Source organism: Girardinichthys multiradiatus, chromosome 17 (genome assembly GCF_021462225.1).
Source record: "Girardinichthys multiradiatus isolate DD_20200921_A chromosome 17, DD_fGirMul_XY1, whole genome shotgun sequence".
Classification (NCBI taxonomy): domain Eukaryota; kingdom Metazoa; phylum Chordata; class Actinopteri; order Cyprinodontiformes; family Goodeidae; genus Girardinichthys; species Girardinichthys multiradiatus.
Window position 1 is genome coordinate 27,220,697 of NC_061809.1, and position 20,268 is coordinate 27,240,964.

Below are 20,268 nucleotides of genomic sequence, written 5' to 3' on the forward strand. Positions count from 1 at the left end.
AAACATAGGCTGACAGAAACCTGAGGTGATTGGAATGATCCCCAGGACTAAAAGACCACTTGGAGGTTTTACAGTCCTCGGAGCCACATGGCCTAAAGGGAAAACATGCTTCCTCATTGAACCCCGTGTCCTTTCTCACTGGGATTCATCTGTTCAGAGCAAAATATCATGTTTCCTATTGAACAGTAAGCACACCGTTCATGTAACCCAGTCTTTGCCACAAATGTCCAAGCTATTTATTACTGTGACATCCAGCTGTGCTGCAGGTCCACCATGCTTCTGATGACACCAACATATCCTCTGGGGGTTTGTTCAGAGCTCCGACTCACTCAGTGTGTTAGTTTCCCTTCCCATTTTCGCTTTTTACTCCTTTTAAGCCCGAGGCTGTTTTTTAGATGTTTCCCACTTGAGTAAAAAACATCCCTCAGTTTAGTCAGTAACCGCTCCATAACTGTGAGGCCAAAGCGAACAACTGTGGCCTGAAAGACACTTGGGGGAATTGTGAAACACATTCCAGTCAGGATGGAACAAGAAACAAGCAAAAAACCGACTTCTTTTAAAGAGCAAATATCAAAAAACCTAAAGAACCTTGAAAGTGTGAAACATAAATAAATCACAACCAGGCTTTCTGTTGTTTTTTAAAGTAGTTGAATACTTTTAAAAATTCAGGTTACTAAAACAAAAAGGTGGTGATGATATGTCTGGAACTGCGGAGCATGACTGCCTGCTGTTGTAAACAGAAAGCAGATTGCAGTAAACAGGTCCATTTTATCAGAAATACAAACATGCATGGCCAAATATGGACAACAACAGAAAATGATAGAGTGAGCACTCCTACTTTCCTCCAAAGATTCTTTTATGCTTTTTTTTATTCCGCAGGGGAAGTGGACTGATTTCTCCACATCCACAAGAAACATGTTCTCAGTTTTTTAAAAGCCCTTTTTCCTAATAACCAGTGGAAACTTTAATCGAAAGAATAGAAAACAGCCCAACGCTGGGAAATGAACACAGCACAGGATGTTCCATGGCTACGATGAATGGCTTCAGCATTGAGTCAGCAGTCAGACCACTGAGGTGACCCTGCGTGTTATTTGTAAGCATAAAGTTTTTTAACTAAGAAAATGTCATTTTTACTTTCATTTTTTCCTCTGCCAGTACAAAACATCTGTGGACACTCATGGATGACCTTATAAATTAAATTAGTGACCACTCTCTCTGAACCTTCCTCCTGCAAGTTATCTGTGATAATTAGCTGCATTTTTTTTTTTTTGTCTCTGAGCTAAATGAATATTCTGTAAATGACTTCTTTAACTACCCTTCTATCCACAACATTAGCATTATGTGACTTTTAAATATAAAACAATATCTTGTGAAAAAACTGTAGATGTTCTCATGGTCTGAAAGATGGCGTCACTACAATGTTTTAACAGCTACATTACTGTAGTGCAGCTAAAGCCTCACTATTAAAATAGTGATAACTTGCTGAAAAGTGAGACTTTCTGATACTTCCTTTCACTGGTGCTATGTTTTACACAATACATGCATTGCCCACTAATATATATATATATAGTGTTCTGGCGACAGTTGTTGGGAGAGATGGGAGTATTGACCCGTCAGATGAACAATGCTGGTCAAAGCTGGAGCAGAGGTTACACCTATGCAAGCTGCCAGAAATTTTAAATAAAATTTTTGTCCCAAGTGGTTCTTCCCCATGAATTACAGGCACACTGGACTCACAGTATGAGCTTTTAAATCCTGAGGTAGGGTGCCGGTCTGTTAGATCTCCAAACTACTTCTCTCAAACATTCATCATTTCTGTTGACAGAACCTTGATCTGACCAGATTTGTTTTAATATCAGGAGGTCCTCCCAGTAGCTGAGATCTTTTTGAAAGGATCAGTAGGAAACAGATAAACATTTGTCATATTAATGGGTCCAACAGTTTTCCAATTCTGCTGGACCCGTTTTAAAAACCCATCAAAGGGCAGGTTGCAACAGTAAAAAATCAACGCAACTGAAAACCTTTTTGATTCAGAGTGAACAGCACATCAGATCTCATTTTTCACACTGTGACCATATCGAATGGTTCAGAAGTCACAATGATCAAAAAGCTCAGATTTTCCATCGGAGTGTTGAAAGAATGGATTTTCTTAGCCTCATCCTGCTGTTTTGCTGTGATAATCCATGAAGACATGGTTCTATCAGAAGGATGAAGGAACCAGAGCACCATGGAAGGGACTGATGGGAGATTAGGAGTGAGCTGAATTACATTTAAAAAAAACATGATATGGTTCTCTTTACAGAGAGAAAGGGTACAGGAGATAAAAACTATCCAAAAAGCAGAAGATGCAGATTGTTGTGTCTACAAACATCTGCTGGATGGGTGGATGTGTCTCTGTTACAGCATCGCTCTCATATTAGGATCGCTGTTTTTGCCTGGAGGCAGCCGCGAGACGCTGCTGTCAGTTTGCGGAGCGGCTTCCTCTGACAGGAACGTTAATCCTGCCATCCCTCCTCCTTCTGCGAAGCTCTGAAAGGAGCAGCTTTATATGACGGAGGACAAATAAAACATCCGACCGTCCTCATCCTGACGAATGAAACGGCTTCATCTGTCAGAAGCACTCTTTCCCTCTGTCCTGCTGAAACAAACGCTCCAGTCGGCAAGCTGTACTCAGAAAAAATCACTCAACTAACAATTCAAGGACAACATGTTAACAGTTACAGAGTCACGTCTCTTTGATTTTAAATGCATGATTCTGGAGGAAGTTACTTCAGTTCACACCTGGATATAGCTTCACACCAACAAGGCCTGGGTGTATCATCTTGGTCTCAGACAAAAGCTCAGACATGCAAAATCACTGTGGGCTGTTTCAGGATAAATTCACCTGAAACACAGAAGAACATTTCAGTTTTTATCTCCAACTTAAACTGAAAGATCCATAACTTTAATGTGAATCATTAAAGAAAAATAGGAAGGGAAAGGCGATTCTCGCAAGCGCCTTTTACAGCCTACCAATGACGATCCAGGAGGAAAACAATCTCAAAGATATTGTCCTAGCAAGAGATTAATGATGTGTGTGTGTGGTTAGCAGGGGTTTCTTGAAGTGGGGAAGGTAGCAGAAGCATTAAAGTGAACATTTTGGGTTTTTGTTTAAACTGTGGTTAGTATTGTGGCAAATCTTGGTGGTGGATCTAGCTTGGTTTCTCTCCATCAGTTCGGTTTGCTCGATGTGGGGACTGGTGCATCTTCATGTTGATCATAAAAATGGCTGTTGTACCAAATAGGTCAGTTTAATCTAAAATCTTGTATTTTCTATGTGACAAAATGTGAAAAATCAACAGGTATTAAGGCCTTAGACAGGTGTTATAGTTGCAAGAAGAAGCTGCAGATCTTCAGGTCAGTATATCCGAGGCCATGATGTTAAAGGTTGAACCTGATCTTCTGTGAGCAGCAGGTACAGCTGCCAACTGAAGCTCCTCTACAGACCTGTGCTGCCTTTTTCACAGAAACATTCTGCAAACAGAGAAACAAGACAGAAAACGATGAGCCGGAGCTCACAGCAGATGTAGGTTGGTAATACCATCTTTATGGTGAGAATAAAAATTCATCACGGAGCAACAGGAATCCTTTCCATCTCCAACGCAGCGAGTTAGTCTGGGAATCTTCCAGGTTTCATTGTCAGCTCTGTGTTGTTCTCCTCGGCTCTCCTCCCTCATAAACAGCAGCTTGTCTGTTTTCCCCCCTATTGTAATGCCTATTAGAATCCCTGTTCCTGTAATGAGAAGCTTCTGCTTCAGGGAGGATTAAAGAATCCAAACAAACACAGAAGGATGACCTGCTGAGCTGGCCTTGCTTCAGTAAACTCCCCCATCGTTCCACCATTTAGCTCATTATTCCTCCATCCTCTCACCAACTGGCTGCATGTTTATCTATCAGCTCATCGCAACTGGAACCTCGATCCGAGCCTCTTTCCGTCGGCAGCACATTTTCCCTTTTAACAGGACCCAAACAGACGATCCGTCACCCTGAGAGGTTCCTGAGAGATGTTGGGAAATAAAAAATATCTGCAGAGCTACAAGTGAACATCCTCCAGGTTAAAAGTTCGGTGCATCCATCTGGAAACCAACTTAATGAACCTGGAGCTGCACCAAAAACAACTTTAATGTCAAGTTTATTTATATAGCGCTTTTCAGCAACAAGGCACTCAAAGTGCTGTACATGAGGAAAAACATTACAATGATACTGGAAATCAAACACAGAAAAACAAATCAAATAACTTTAATAATCCTTGGGAGTTTACTGGTAAGAGCTGGTCCTACTCCAATCTTTCTAATAGAGGTAATTGGCTCATTAAATCCTCTGTGGTAGGAATTCATCCGGTGCTAGAAGAAAGATAATATTAATCCTTAAGGTTGCTGGTATAAGGCAGTTATGGTCCCATCGTTCAAATAAGATGGGTCACTGGTATAAAACAGTTTTTGTCCAAACGTTTTAAATACTAATAATGTTTGGCTGTCACTGGTATGATATAGTTGTAGTACAATCCTTTTAGGAAATCTAAAATTCTCTGGTCATTGGTGTAAAAACAGCTTTAGTCCAAATTTTCAAATACTAATATTTGGCTTCCGCTGGTAATCCTTCTGAGCTGCACGGGCTGCACGGTGGCGCAGTTGGTAGCACTGTTGCCTTGCAGCAAGAAGGTCCTGGGTTTGATTCCCAGCCTGGGGTCTTTCTGCATGGAGTTTGCATGTTCTCCCTGTGCATGCGTGGGTTCTCACCGGGTACTCCGGCTTCCTCCCACAGGCATGTCCAAAGACATGCCTGTTAGGTTAATCGGTCACTCTAAATTGCCCTTAGGTGTATGAATGAGTGTGTGTGTTTGTTTGTGTGTTGCCCTGCGATGGACTGGCGACCTGTCCAGGGTGTAACCCTGCCTCCCGCCCATAGACTGCTGGAGATAGGCACCAGCTCCCCCGCGACCCACTATGGAATAAGCGGTAGAAAATGACTGACTGACTAATATTTGGCTTCCGCTGGTAATCCTTCTGAGAAATCTGAAAATCTATGAAAAGGAATTAAATCACACATTTAGGTAGATGAGAAAAGAGGCCACATTAGGTAAGAAGAGGGAAAAAAATCATATTTCACACTTTATCCTTAGCAGGATACAGTTTGAGATTGCAAAAAAAAAACTCAGCACAAAGAAGCAACATATATACGAAATAACATCATGCAGGGGATCCGGTGAAGGTGGTGTGAGGGGGTGCATATGTCTATCTTGAGCATGTGAGTGTGTGCAAAGCAAGACAGAGGCCATTGTCCTTGATGATACGATGGAAGGTTCATCAACCGGCCACACAGTTCTGAGCAGGTCCACAGATGTCCTCAGGGAAGGGAGGGGGCAGAGGGAGCAGAGTGTCATGTTTACATAACTTCCAGGAGAAGTTGAAGATAGCCAGCCATCAAGGCCGTGCAGGGGAGCCAGATTCAGAAAAACAATAATTATTTGGGTTAGACTGACTCTTAATTTTCCGTCAGCCTTGAGAGTCTCGCTGGTGCTTCTCAAAGGCGAATACAAACAGCCAAATTCCAGGTCCTTTCTGCCAGATCCGAGCGAATAACTTTATCCAAGATTTATCCCATTTCACCCCTGAGTCCAGGAACCGCAACCTGCCTGCGATCCTAAGGATCACATCCAGTCTGCGATTCAGCTCACGTAACATCTCAGTCTGAGTGTTGATCGCCTTGAAGATCCCATCATACATGCCAGGCAGCCTTACAATGGCCAGAACAGCTGCTGAGGTTTTTAGAATTTCTCGATATGCCAGGTAACCGCCCACTCCAAAAAGCAGAAATCCTGATATCAAACATCCAATTGTGTACACATCTTCGACATCGTCGACTGACAATATCAACAGACACACAATCCTCCACTTCTGCCAGGAGTCCATTGTGTATCCGGAGAAAAATGTCCCGTCTGGACAAGAGGGTTCCCCTCCACCTTGTCTTCTCGTCGAGAAAATTTTATCAATTGCATTGAGAGACCAGCTGACCAAATCCATAACTCAGAATTTTGGAAGATATGCAAAAAGAGGCTCAAAAAAGAAAGACGAGGCACAGAGCTGAAGCAGGGCAGATATGGGAGGTTGCGGGAGACAGAGGAAAGCATCCTCCTCCACTGAGAGCAGAAAGAAAAGACTTGAATTATTATTAATCATGAATTATTGTTCTTGTGGCAGAGATGCATGAAAATACAGCCATTAAATCGGCACAATAAAGGCTCAACGGAGGGAAGAAAGTTGGATATGTTTACGCGTATTTGTATTCAGAGCCCGATAACCAGTGGCTACACATTTCGTCATCTTACTGGTATATTTTATTGGGATTTTATGAAACAGACCAACATAAAGTAGAACGTAATTGTGAACTGGAAGGACCAGCTTCTCTGTCCCTACTAAAGAAAAGCATCAACACAGCATGATGTGGGCACCACCATGTGTCACACTGGTCAAGGTTTGTTCAGGGTGCTTTACAGTCTTACTGGTTTACATGAAGCCCAACATATCCACCTCTGGTCTCATCTGGTTAAGCTCCTTACTCCACTTTTTACCTCAGTCGCCTACATGACTCCTTCCAAACTGCAGACATGACTGTCTTCATGCTGCTCTTCAATACAGGTCAGATTTGTAGAGTGCATTACTAATAATTGTTTTGTCACCTGAGCTTTGGATTTCTGCAGCTCCTCCAGAGTTACCATTAACTTCTTGGCTGCTTTTCTGATGAATGTCTTCTTTACCCTGCTTTAAACCTCTCCACAACATCCTGATGCTGTTTGTTCACTAGATATTATTTAGAGGCATCAGAATAAAAATAGCTAAATATAGTTTTCAAATTTTATTTTAAAAGAAAATGGAAACCATGTGTTGGTCCAACTTTTGCAAGGGGCTGCATCTTATCTGTCTGACTCAAAGTTTATGTGCTGCAAAAAATAATTTACCTCATCTTCCTTCTGTTTTAAATGTTTGACCAGAAAATGTGTAGCTGTCCACCGCTGGAAATAGTCCTTTGTAAAAGCAACGTAAAGATCTTTATAATGTAGGTTCTTAAAACAGAAGAGAAGCCCTGAGGATTCATTAATCTGCAGTTTTAATAAATATCCTAGTTTTCTCTGGTGATTTACTCCCTTCAGTTAAACTTATTCCTTGACAGAAAATGTCACATTAACATTCAGTAATTGCAATAAAGGTCACATTAATGCACTGAAAGGACCATAAACTGCAGGTCAGATCAGTATTTAAACGTAAAAACAAATGTTGCTTTGGCGTTGCGTTTCTGTTGAACTCAGGTTCCTTTAATCAGAGCTCAACGAGATTTTATGATGATGAAAAATATTTAAACATGTTCATGTTGGTTCCTGACGAAGAATTAAAAGTCTGAAAGTGGCCACAATTATCACCCTAAATAACATTCATTAAACTGGAGCAGAACATAGGACCTCCAGGTGTTTTTAAATTACTATTATTAACATTATTATTAATCTTCTGCTTTAAAACTCATATTAGAGGTTGGATCTATTCTTAATTTCATAACTGAGCCAATTGGAGTCTTTCCTGGTGCCAGACAACTGCGAGAAAAGCAGGAAACAACCAAAGCCTCTCCTGAAGGGTGTTGCTTTCGTTAAGCTGCTGCACCACCAGGCCGCTAATCGCCATCCTCTTGAGATGCCGCTTTTTGTCAGGAATGGGTCGGGATAAGGAATCTCAATGGGGTTTCTGTGACAAATGCTTGAAAGTTTCTGACCATTCTGATTTAATGGGGGCATCACAAATCAGCTTTACAATCACTAAGAGTTAAATCAAAATGTCAGAACATTAACAATGAATCTTTGTCAGAATAAAAATGGTTTGGTTACCTGTTGGTGACCCGGCTTTACCTGGAAAACAAAACATTCCATCAATGATGAATATATTTCACTTGAAGGAGCACACATATGGGTAAACAAAGATAGAAAACTTGTCCTACATCTAGTTGATTTCCCTCCTGATTTCATCACAGCCGCACAGAGATGACTGTCCTCCATGATGCCTGCAGGATCTGATGGGGAAGGAGATTTAATTAATAATTTGGGATGAGTCAGAATGCAAACAGGCATCTGAAGCTGAAATCAATCTGTCATATTTCCGCCGTCACTGCAAACAGGACATATATCTATAAACCTTATGATTGCTGGAAACATGAAACATCTTGTTGGTTTACAGAACTACATTCATACAAAAACATAATATAAGGTGTTAAAGGGATGGTTCACATTTTCTGAAGAGGGCAGTAATTTACCTGCAGCAGACAGTCGCCATAACATCCTGAGTTTGCAAAAATGCCCCTTTTACTCTGATACCCCTAAATAAAATCCACTGCAGATATTTTCTTTCTGAAGTCACCTCTACTTGGTAAACTGTTAGGGAACAACCAGTCTCATGAAGACCAAGAAGGACAGCAGACAGGTCAGGGAGAACGTTCTGGAGAAGTTTAAAGCAGGGTTAGGGTCTACAACAATTTTCTAAGCTTTGAATATCTTCCAGAGCTCTGTTCCATCAATCATCTGAACATGGAGAGGAGATGGACCAACTGTAGACCTACCAAGACATGGAGGTCTGCCTAAACTGACAGGCCAGACAAGGAGAACATTATTAAGAGAAGCAGCCAAGGGTCCCATGGTAACCCTGGAGGAGCGTCAGAGATCCACAGCTCAGGTGGAAGAATCTGTCCACAGGAAAATGATCTGTTAAAGACCCACGATGAGAAATGCCAACTGATGGATGACCCGACTGTCTTAAGGAATGAAAATGTGATTAGTTTTAAGGTTTGATTATATGAAAACTAACACTTCATATTACTTCATATTACTCTGAACACAGCATTTCTACAGTAAAGCATGGTGGATGCCGCATCATGCTGTGTGGATGCTTTATTTTTTTAGCAGGGACAGGGAAGCCAGGTCTACAATGTGATGCGAATGGTTTGAATCAAACCTTATTCACGTGTTCAACTGGCCTAGTCGAACTACAGACCTAAATCCAACTGAGCGTCTGTGGCAAGACTTGAAAATTGATGTTCACAAATGATCACCATCCAACCTGAGCAAAACTGTCAGTCTGTAGATGTTTAAAAGTGGTAGAAACAAACCCAAACTATCGACCCAGAGGCTCATTACAAATCCACAGCAAATATTTCTTATATTTAGCTGCCAGCAGCATAAATTTTGTAATGATCTGAAGTAAAATGTGAGTCTGAGTTTGCAGCAGTAAATTCCAATAATGCTGCAGATTCTAAACTAAAACCTAAATTACTAATCTTAGTGTTCTTCTGTTTCATCTGTAGCCAACTGAGGAACTAAAAGATATTAAAGAAGTGAACTTAAAACCTAAAGTTCATGTCAGGTTTGTCAGACTAAAATCAGGCAGAACTTTGTTCCTGTTCAGAGGTCCAGAAACTGTTTTCTGTCTCTGCTCCCTCTGAAGTCAACACAGATGTTTTTCCTCGATTTGTCTTCCTGTCATCATCTGAGCCTGAAATCCTCAGTCAGTCTCCCCACCCGTCCCATCAGGCCGGTGTCGTGTGCTGAACTTGCGGTATGAATGGACATATATATGGCACGACGGTTACGGGTCAGCAGCGACTGTTCCCTCGGCAGAGCGGCAGCCGTCTGAGACCCTTTGATATCAGAGTCATGGACCAGAACAGGCCGAGGCGCCGTCTGCGTCGGTACGAGTTGTTAAACCATCCATCAAATTACTGTGGCAACAGAGCGTCTATCACCCCATCCATCATCCAAGGGCAACAGACGGAGCCCTGCAACGCCGCGAGAAATGTCACGGACGAGTGGAGAGATAACAAGGAGAGAGGAGAGCAGAAAGATGGCGGCGTTGGTTCTTCTCTTTACACAAAGTTGGAATAAATCTGGCATTTGATTTTAGGAGAAAACGTCTCGGTGAATCCTTCTCTCCCTTCCTGATTGACCGCTTGACTGACTGCTTAATTTTCTGCTTTCCGGCTGAAAATTGAATGATGCTTCAGACTTGTCAGAACTTTTTAAAATCAAACCCCAAGCGAGGGTTCTCGTGGCGCCCCCGAAGTGAATCTTGACTTTAACTGTGATGTTGGTCCCATAAATTAGTAAGAGCAGATTCTGAATCCCTGCCTGAGCCCGGGGAGCAACAGAAACCTACATTTAAGGAGGTAAAAGTCCATACCTCTTGTTTTATGCCCGCTCTCCTCAGGACTGCTGCTCACAGAACGCAAATGGAAAACAAACAGAAAACTGGTGTCTCCACAAGATGCGGTATTGATTTGGTAAAGTTCAAGGTGCAATTTGAAAATTTTCTCAACTTCATTCATGACTCTACGTTGCCACAGAAACTGTTTGATATGGAGGAGGAAATGTGAATGCTTTGATTTCTCTGCTGTTGTCAGGAAATTATTGCTGTGCAGGAGGTCATTTTTTTAAAAACAGAGCTTTTATTGAGAATGTTTCATCTGTGACATTTGTTTGCACATTATTTTAGAAGAGCAACTTCTTGGTTTGATCCTTCTGCTGCTGCAGCAAAAACTTGACACCTTCTTCCTCTACAGAATTTTAGAGGAAAATGCATTAGGTGATCATCATCAATGTAGGCATCTCTAACACAACAACAAGCTGGGAAGACATCAGCAATGTCCTTTAGAGAAGCATCTGTTATTGAGGCCAGTCATTTTACATACTGATTATTCACAGGTAGAAAATGATCATCTCATGAGTGTGTCGCGTTCTGAGGTTTAGAGTGACCAAAGCACAGACAATAGCTCAGCAGCTGCATGTTTAAAGGAGTCTTCTGTTATTCAAATGTTCTTTCAAATCGAAGCAAAACATTGCAGGTACTTAACAAAGACGAAAGGTCCACAACTTACAAAATTAGCTTAGCAGGAACATGGTATAAAAACCACATAGACATGGGTGGAGAACGGAAGGAACCAGCGAGGAACAAACAAAAACAGAGAGCTTATAAACAGAGGGAAGTGGAATATGGACCAATGAGAAACTGAGGCAGGTAATCAGATGAGATGGAATTCAGGTGTGGACCAGGTAGTAGAGAACTGAGGGAATGCGAATAGTTGCTAAGGTGACAAGGCTAGAAACAAAACGAAACACGAGGGAAGCTAGATAAGAACATAACCAAAAGAACCTGACTACAAAAACAAAACTATAAATAAATAACAAAGCTCAAGGAAACAGAACTAAGCAAAACTATGGACGAAGATAATAAACCAAAAGAAACATAAGAACCTAGAATAATCATAAACTAAAGTAAACTGAGAAACTAGAGGGAATAGAAGAAACACCAAAACCTAATAATTAACAAAGAACCCAAAAAGAAACCCTGACTGCAAATAAAACCTAAACGACAGAAAGGGAACCAGGATGAGGAGGAACAGAGAAAATAAACTAGTAAACAAAGAGCGTAGGTGAACAAATATTTAAACATAAACACAGATATACTAAAAGGGAAACTAAACTAGAAGCAACAAGAAAGACAAGGGAACTAGAATACAACGAATATAATAATAGTCATAAGAAAACCATAACAAATAATAGAAAATAAACTACTAAAAGAACTTAGAGAAATTCCAAACTAATAGAAAACACAAACCAGCAGTTAAGCACAAAGGTGGAGAGTTCATCATTTGGGCTTGTGTTGTAGCTGTAGGACCTGGACACCTTGCTGACATTGAGTGGACCATGATCCCCTCTGGTATTCTACTGTCCAGCTAAAGCTTCGACCAAACTGGGTCATCGCCAATGAAGTGATCCAGACGCTGCAGCTAATCTACAACCAAATGACTGAAAAAGGAAAGAATCAAAATGTAATGGCCCAGTCAAAGTCCAAACTTCAGCCTGATTGGAATGCTGTGTTGGGAACCATCAGAGAGCTATGCAGCAATAAATGTTTGCAAAATTGAATGAACTGAACAACATTGGCCAGAAAACCGGTCCTAAATTCCTCCTGTGTGGACCCTGATAAGGATGGAGAGAACCACATTTAAGAGGAGTTTCTGCAAACTTATCTATTTTGGCTTTATCTTGGTTTAATAAATAATGACAGAGTGGAATCTGTTGTGTGCTTTTCTACACTTTGGATTTTAGCTATTTTTGAACTTGGTAAAGACCAAAACATTTTTATTATGTCCTGATATAAAACACTGATGAATTCAGAAGGTGAACTTTCTATTTTGTCATGGCTGTAAATCCTTTCTGGCCTGGAAACACCTTGGGATCCTACATTAGGAGCTAGATAAAGGGGTGTCTGGGTTTCTGTCCCGGATGGATGGGAAGGATTTATATGATTAATGATGCAGAAATGGTTGTTTTCAAAGACATCAATTTTATTCCGATCTGCAGGACTTTGGAGAACGAAGCTCAGTTGTTGGTGTTACAGCAGTTTAACTTGCTCTAACAGTAATTGTGTATTCTTTTAGGCAGATTCACATAGAATATTAAAGTCGACGGCCACCAGTGTATCCTCAGAGAGCTGGGATAAGTGTTTCCGGATGGATGGAGATCCGTCAGTCATAGAACTGAAAGATGTGACCAACAACCCAATTTAAAGTTTCAGCTCCAGCAAACCCGCGTGTTTTCGGGTCTCTGGGGGGAAATCCACGGGGAATCTCCAAGCTGGCTGAGTCTGTGGGGTGCTGGCTGCCTTGACTAACTGCTGAGCCACTGTGCCACGGCTTCAGTTTCTGCATATTTTAGCCTGGAGAGACACGTGAATATGCTGAAACTTTGAAGTACCCCCAATCACCGCCTCGACCTGCTGAAAAATGCAACTCATCCGGACCTCCCACCAGGGAGAACATGACCGCAGGCGTTTAAGCAGTCCTCAGGAGACGGTATTCAATTCAGCAGCTCCCTGGCGGCCGGCCCAAAGAAGAAGCGATTTCAATAAATCCCCCCCCCCCTCTCCTCATACCCACACTCTGAGCCAATATTCAGTTTGCTGGCTGCAGTGCTGCGAGATGAGATCTGCTGGGAGGAGGAGAACGTGTAGGATACAGAGACAGGAGCTGAATTTTTATTGAAAAAGCATCCCAGCTAGGGGAAGTAGAGCGGAGTGGAGAATCCAGAAGGAGCCGCGCCAGGATTCAGGATCAGTTGCAACTCTCAGGTTCATGTTTATTCTGGACCTTGTTTATTTATTTAATAAAACCTAAAATATTCTGCAAATGTGAGTAATGAGTAAAAATATGCAGGCAGTATAAACCAGAGATACGGTGCCATGTTCTTACCTTTTATATTTTATATCACGTTACAACCACAAACTTTAGTGTGTTTTATTGCGTTGTTATGGGATGGATCAACACAAAGTACAGGAAAGTTAAGTGGAAGATAATATCTAATGCAAACATAAACAGAAAGTTTGTAAAACAAGGTTTGCATGATTAGGAAGAGGATATATTGTCTTTGAAATTTTTAAAGAAATACAAATCTAGAAAAGGTGGTATGCAAGTGTTTGTTGCCCATTTTAATGTGATGCCAACAAGCGCTGCACATCACAAGGAATACACCATGCCGTCATTAGAACATGGTGGTGGCAGCATCATGCTGTGGGGTCAGGGAAGTTGCTCAGAGTTGATGGGTTGATGGTTGGAGCTAAATCCATGAAGATCCAGGAAGAAAACCTATTAGAGGGTGCAGAAGATTTGAGACTGGGGTATAGGTTCACCTTCCACCAAGACAACCATCCTAAATTTACAGCCACAGATACAATAGGTCAGGGGTATCAAACTCCGGTCCTTTGGGGGGTTGGTGCCATTCAACTGTTAGATGTCTCCACAGTCTAATACACCTGAACCACATGGATGAATTACCTCCTTGATATGTAGTTAAGTTCCACAGAATCCTGTTAAGGATCTATTTGTTTGATCCAGATTTGTTAAAGCAGAGACCCATCCAAAAGTCTGAGGACATGTCCCCCAAGGACTGGAATCCATTCGTTCTGACTTGAGTTATATTGCAGAGAAGAATGGGCAAAAGTTTCAGTCCGTAGATGTTCAAAGCTGGTAGAGACAAACGCCAGAAGACCTGCAGGCGGTTCTACAAAGTTGAGGGTTTTTACAGGTTTTTAAGACTTGTTGGAGACCATTGGGATTAAATTAAGAAGCAAATGAATCTTTAAAAATTATTTACCTTAACATTAATTTAACTCACTTAATAGATTTTCAACAGAAATTACTGTTTTAGCTCTGGCATGTAACTGGACTTCCTGTAGCTTATATGAAGTTTCATTAGTTATTTATCAGAGGCTTAAGCCACGCCCCCTTAACCCGTCGTGGAGTATTGTCGATAATTTGCCTCGATTCACGTCCAGCCTCATAGTCAAGATGTCGCATATATCCCACAAAACCTGTTGATGCATATTGTACTCATACATTGGAAGCACTTTGCTGCCATCTAGCAAGCAAAGCTATGCCTAATTTAGCAAATTACATATAAATGTTTATTCTTTGTTTGATATATTTTTGTCAAATCTTAATTTATTTAGAATCAGATGGACGGCAAAAACATTTAAAAATGTATATATTTGTAAATAAATTCAGGCAGTAAGAGGCCAAAAATGTGCTTTCCATGATGAAGGAGCTTGTAGTGGGTAACTCAACTTAAACATGCTGATTTTAATTCCTTAAACATACAATAAGTCGATTTCTGTTACAGAATCCTTCCGCATGTTGCAGAGAAAGCCAGGTAGCTGGGTGGAAAATCCTCCCCACAGGGCTTATTGCTTCTCTGCATTTTGGGGTTTGTAGTTTTGTCTATGTGTAACAATAGCCAAATTCCTCTGCCCGAACTACAAATCTTAAAACAAACATCAGCAGCACATCTCTCATAAAATCTAAGAAACGTTACCCTTAGAAGCAAAGGCAGGATTACATGTTTTGGAAGACCTTGTATGCGAAGGGTCAGGGTATGTTTAAGACTTTATAAGGTCTAAAACAACTTTACTAGAGACAAGACAAGGAATAAACACCCATTCTGTCCCTGCCTGAAGACACAGTTTGTGTTTAATTAGCATTTAAACCATGAAGGACCCAGGGTAATTTTCACACCGTTAACCTAAACTCCACATTTGTTACACGATGTTCTCTGACCCTAAAAGCACCTCTTCACACATAGACACTTGGAAAGTGGTCATAAAAGTGCTGAATCGATTTTTTTCTCAGCATCATAAATCCAGTAAAATGTTGTTATTTTTTGTCAGTTTGATGCATCTTGTCCACTCGCATTCAGAGAGTCTAGACTGGCCTTTTAATTTAATTTGTGCTTTTATCTGTTCCTATCCGTGCATTCGGGGAGCCAACAGGAAGCTGTCTGGCTCGTCTGCAGACGGATGCTAATAAACATGCTGAAACATGCCTTCGGTGCGTGGGATAGTGAATAATCGGGCTCTTGGAGAGCAGCATCGATGCTCGGAATGGCCCATTTGCTGTGACACAGAGGAGGCTTATCAGGACGGAGGCAGAAACTAAAGTGGATCCTCCTGGAAGGGGAAAGCTGATGGCTTTCAAATATTCTTTAGTTTGTTTTAACTATGAACTGATTTAATGTAAGACACAGTCAGGTTTAAAATATTAATAAGTTTTACATATGAGCACAAACACCTCAGAGCAACTGGATCCAATCCAGTAGTGACAACTGATTAACCAGTCAAAGATGGGGGAGAAGGTTATCTGGTCAGATGAGACCAAACTTCAACTTTTTTAGCCTACGTTGAAAATCCTGACACTGAAAACATGATCTCCACATTGAAATATGGTGGTGGCACCATCATGCTTTCGGGATGCTTTTTTCAAAAACAGGCCAGTCCTGGAGGAAACCTGTTAGAGGCTGCAGAAGACTTTAGACTGGAGAGGGGCTCATTTTCCAGCAGGACAACGACCCTGAACATACAGTCAAGAGATACAATGGGATGGTTTAAAACAAAGCATTATCAGGTGGTTCAATGGCCTAGTCCAGGGATGTTAAACTCCAGTCCTCGAGGGTGGGTGTCCTGCAACTTTTACATGTGTCCTTGGTGCAACACACCTGAATCAAATGGCTAAATTACCTTTTCAGTTTGCTGTCAAGATCTCCACCAGCCCTTGAGGACTGGAATTTGACATCTGTGGCCTAGTCAAAGTCCAGACCTGAGTGAGCATGAACTGTTTTGTACGCAGAGAATTTTAACGTCATGGTGTGCGAAGCTGGTGGAGACATATCCGCCTGACCTGGACTCTCATACTTTGGCCTTTTACTTTACAGATTATTTAGCCATGTCTAGCTGTTAAATCAGCTTGGTCTGGATTTTCTTAATCTCTGAGGAGTCTGAATGTGCTTCTGCCAGAAACAAACCTCAAATTTACACAAGATTACTTTCTTCTTCCCAAAAGGAAAACTAATATTTGGTAGTTTTTAGCAATGCTGTTCAGGAAAATGGATTTCTATCAACATCAGGAGCAAACTTTGACCAAAGAGGCAAAGTTCGCTGGGTTAACTGGGTTCCTTTATGATCCACTTCCATCCTTCAAGTTAAGACAATGGACCATATTCCAACAGATACTGCACTGGACATAGGAATAAAAGGCTTGGGAAAATGAAATGGGAATAATGATCCCTTCCATCCGTCTGACTGTGATGTCACCCAGAAGCTTTGCAGAAACCGGGTCAACAGTTAGACCGCTTTACAGGCGAGGATCATGTGACCTGACAGTATTGGTTATTGATCGAAGCCTTGACCAGATCAGTTGGCTGGTGTTTGTTGCCGACGGTGATGGCAGCATCTCGTGTTTTAAAGCTCAAACCCAAAGAGCAGAAAATGATTTAATCCCAGTAGGTTTAAACTTGTAGCTACTTTCCTGTTTCCCATTCCTCTATCTATAATCAGATTTTCCTTTTCCCTACTGCTGTAAATCCACTTTTGTTCCTGCTGTACCTGACCACTAAAACTCCTTACTGACTCGTGTATTTTATCATTTGTTTCCTGGATGGCTGAATGTGAAGCCAGCCTGATTCAGTTTTCCTCTCTGGAGGCCTGACCTGCTTGGCACCAGCCTGTTTCCATTCTTCACCCCCCCAGGAAACACCCCTGAAACACTCCCCTCTGTCCCTTCAGGTGATCTGAACTCAAACTCTTTCTGCTTTCATTACTTCCTCTGCGGGCTTTCTAACACACTTGGCCAAGTTTAATTTCCTCTCTGTCTAGATTCGGAAAATAACGGCTCAGCTTTGTTCTCCGTGGAAATGAGGATGCACTAATTCCAATATCCTCACCGTGTATCTGTTTTTAGATCCATCTCTATTAAAATGGGCCTGATTCCACTCCCGTTTCTGTGTGTGTTTGTCCTCAGATCCGCCTGTATGCCCGGCCGGATGCCATTTCGAGCGGCGCGGGGGACTACGCTCTTCACATCACCAAGAGGCTGCTGGGATTTTATGAGGACTACTTCAGAGTGCAGTACTCCCTGCCAAAGCTAGGTAAGGCTGCCGACGTTTTCCTCTCCTTTCCCCGGGTGGGATCGGGATGTTTTGGCTTGTGTGTCCAGGTTCTGTTCATCTCGTTTCATTGCTCTCTGACCATATGTAGATACACTCTGTTCCTGTGAAGTTTCGCTTCCTGTTCTATCTAGGTGGCCTTGTTTAGGCAATGTCAGCCAACTCGCTGTTCTCCGTGAAATTATACATCAGTTTTTTCTGATATCAGGCACAGAAACAGTGCCGTCAGAGTGTCTGTGTGCCCTGATCTGGTTTGGGAAGTTAACCTTTTGTATTCTGTGTCAGATGTCCAGCTCAGAGTTTTACTTCTTCAGATTCAGAAGTATTTTATTTAAGAAAGCATGAGTCTAAGTCTTTCTCAACTTCTGAGTTAAATAAAGGAACACCGGTGGATGTATTATAAAGCAGCACCTCAAACTCACTGCTACCTTGTGTTACATCATGGAAAAATCCAAATTAAAAGGATTGAGGACCTCCATAAGTCTGGTTTACCCTTGGGTCTAATTGCCAGGTGGATGAGGGCTTCACATTCATCTATTCAAACAATTACAGGTCCTTCTCAAAGAATTTGCATATTGTGATAAAGTTCATTATTTTCTATAATGTAATGATGAAAATTTAACATTCATATATTTTAGATTCATTGCACACTAACTGAAATATTTCAGGTCTTTTATTGTCTTAATACGGATGATTGTGGCATACAGCTCATGAAAACCCAAAATTCCTGTCTCACAAAATTAGCATATTTCATCCGACCAATAAAAGAAAAGTGTTTTTAATACAAAAAACGTCAACCTTCAAATAATCATGTACAGTTATGCACTCAATACTTGGTTGGGAATCCTTTTGCAGAAATGACTGCTTCAATGCAGCGTGGCATGGAGGCAATCAGCCTGTGGCACTGCTGAGGTCTTATGGAGGCCCAGGATGCTTCGATAGCGGCCTTTAGCTCATCCAGAGTGTTGGGTCTTGAGTCTCTCAACGTTCTCTTCACAATATCCCACAGATTCTCTATGGGGTTCAGGTCAGGAGAGTTGGCAGGCCAATTGAGCACAGTGATACCATGGTCAGTAAACCATTTACCAGTGGTTTTGGCACTGTGAGCAGATGCCAGGTCATGCTGAAAAATGAAATCTTCATCTCCATAAAGCTTTTCAGCAGATGGAAGCACGAAGTGCTCCAAAACCTCCTGATAGCTAGCTGCATTGACCCTGCCCTTGATAAAACACAGTGGACCAACACCAGCAGCTGACACGGCACCCCAGACCATCACTGACTGTGGGTACTTGACACTGGACTTCTGGCATTTTCGCATTTCCTTCTCCCCAGTCTTCCTCCAGACTCTGGCACCTTGATTTCCGAATGACATGCAGAATTTGCTTTCATCCGAAAAAATTACTTTGGACCACTGAGCAACAGTCCAGTGCTGCTTCTCTGTAGCCCAGGTCAGGCACTTCTGCAGCTGTTTCTGGTTCAAAAGTGGCTTGACCTGGGGAATGCGGCACCTGTAGCCCATTTCCTGCACACACCTGTGCATGGTGGCTCTGGATGTTTCTACTCCAGACTCAGTCCACTGTTTCCGCAGGTCCCCCAAGGTCTGGAATCGGCTCTTCTCCACAATCTTCCTCAGGGTCCGGTCACCTCTTCTCGTTGTGCAGCGTTTTCTGCCACACTTTTTCCTTCCCACAGACTTCCCACTGAGGTGCCTTGATACAGCACTCTGGGAACAGCCTATTCGTTCAGAAATGTCTTTCTGTGTCTTACCTTCTTGCTTGAGGGTGTCAATAGTGGCCTTCTGGACAGCAGTCAGGTCGGCAGTCTTACCCATGATTGGGGTTTTGAGTGATGAACCAGGCTGGGAGTTTTAAAGGCCTCAGGAATCTTTTGCAGGTGTTTAGAGTTAACTCGTTGATTCAGATGATTAGGTTCATAGCTCGTTTAGAGACCCTTTTAATGATATGCTAATTTTGTGAGATAGGAATTTTGGGTTTTCATGAACTGTATGACAAAATCATCCGTATTAAGACAATAAAAGACCTGAAATATTTCAGTTAGTGTGCAATGAATCTAAAATATATGAATGTTAAATTTTCATCATGACATTATGGAAAATAATGAACTTTATCACAATATGCTAATTTTTTGAGAAGGACCTGTATATGCAAGCATAAACATCATGAGAAGGTCCAGCTATCATACTGTTCATGAAGGAGATGGGTTGCAGCTAATGGCAGTGGTGGTAATATTAATAATAATACTGTTTTTTTTTAGCTTGTCCCTGTTGGTGGTATCTCCCTGGTTTCCCCGGCCCCTCTGGTTCCTTCTCCTCTGTCTCCTTATTGTTGTTCATTATTTTTCTTACCTGCTGTGGCCCGTCCAACCTGCTGCCTGAACTGGTACGGCCATTTAACAAAGCCCATGTACAACAGAGGAATGGTTTCTCCCATGTTGTACAACAAATCTACCACTGGTACTACAAAGCACCCAGAACCACCACTCTCTTTTGCTGATTCAATGAAGCATTTCAAAATTAATTTAGAAAAATAAAAATCAGTGAAGCTTTTAAAATGTATATTTTCACAACATGTGACAATGATACCAGTGAATTGGCTGCTTGTGCCCCTACTGTCACACAGTATGAGTGTACATCAGTAGTGATGCTGCTTGGTGTTTACTGTTTAGTTTTTCTGTTGTTTTTGAAGCAT

The 20,268-nt window shown here is 41.7% G+C and overlaps 1 protein-coding gene across 7 annotated transcripts in view; it reads left to right on the forward strand.

The window, feature by feature from the left end:
• Nucleotides 1-20,268, forward strand: part of LOC124883040 (thyrotropin-releasing hormone-degrading ectoenzyme-like) — a 344,041-nt gene that overhangs the window by 168,968 nt on the left and 154,805 nt on the right. For all 7 annotated transcript variants that reach the window (XM_047389881.1, XM_047389880.1, XM_047389882.1 and 4 more), the window contains one exon: nucleotides 17,416-17,542. In XM_047389881.1, the coding sequence (XP_047245837.1) occupies nucleotides 17,416-17,542 (127 nt within the window). The remainder of the gene's footprint in view (nucleotides 1-17,415; nucleotides 17,543-20,268) is intronic.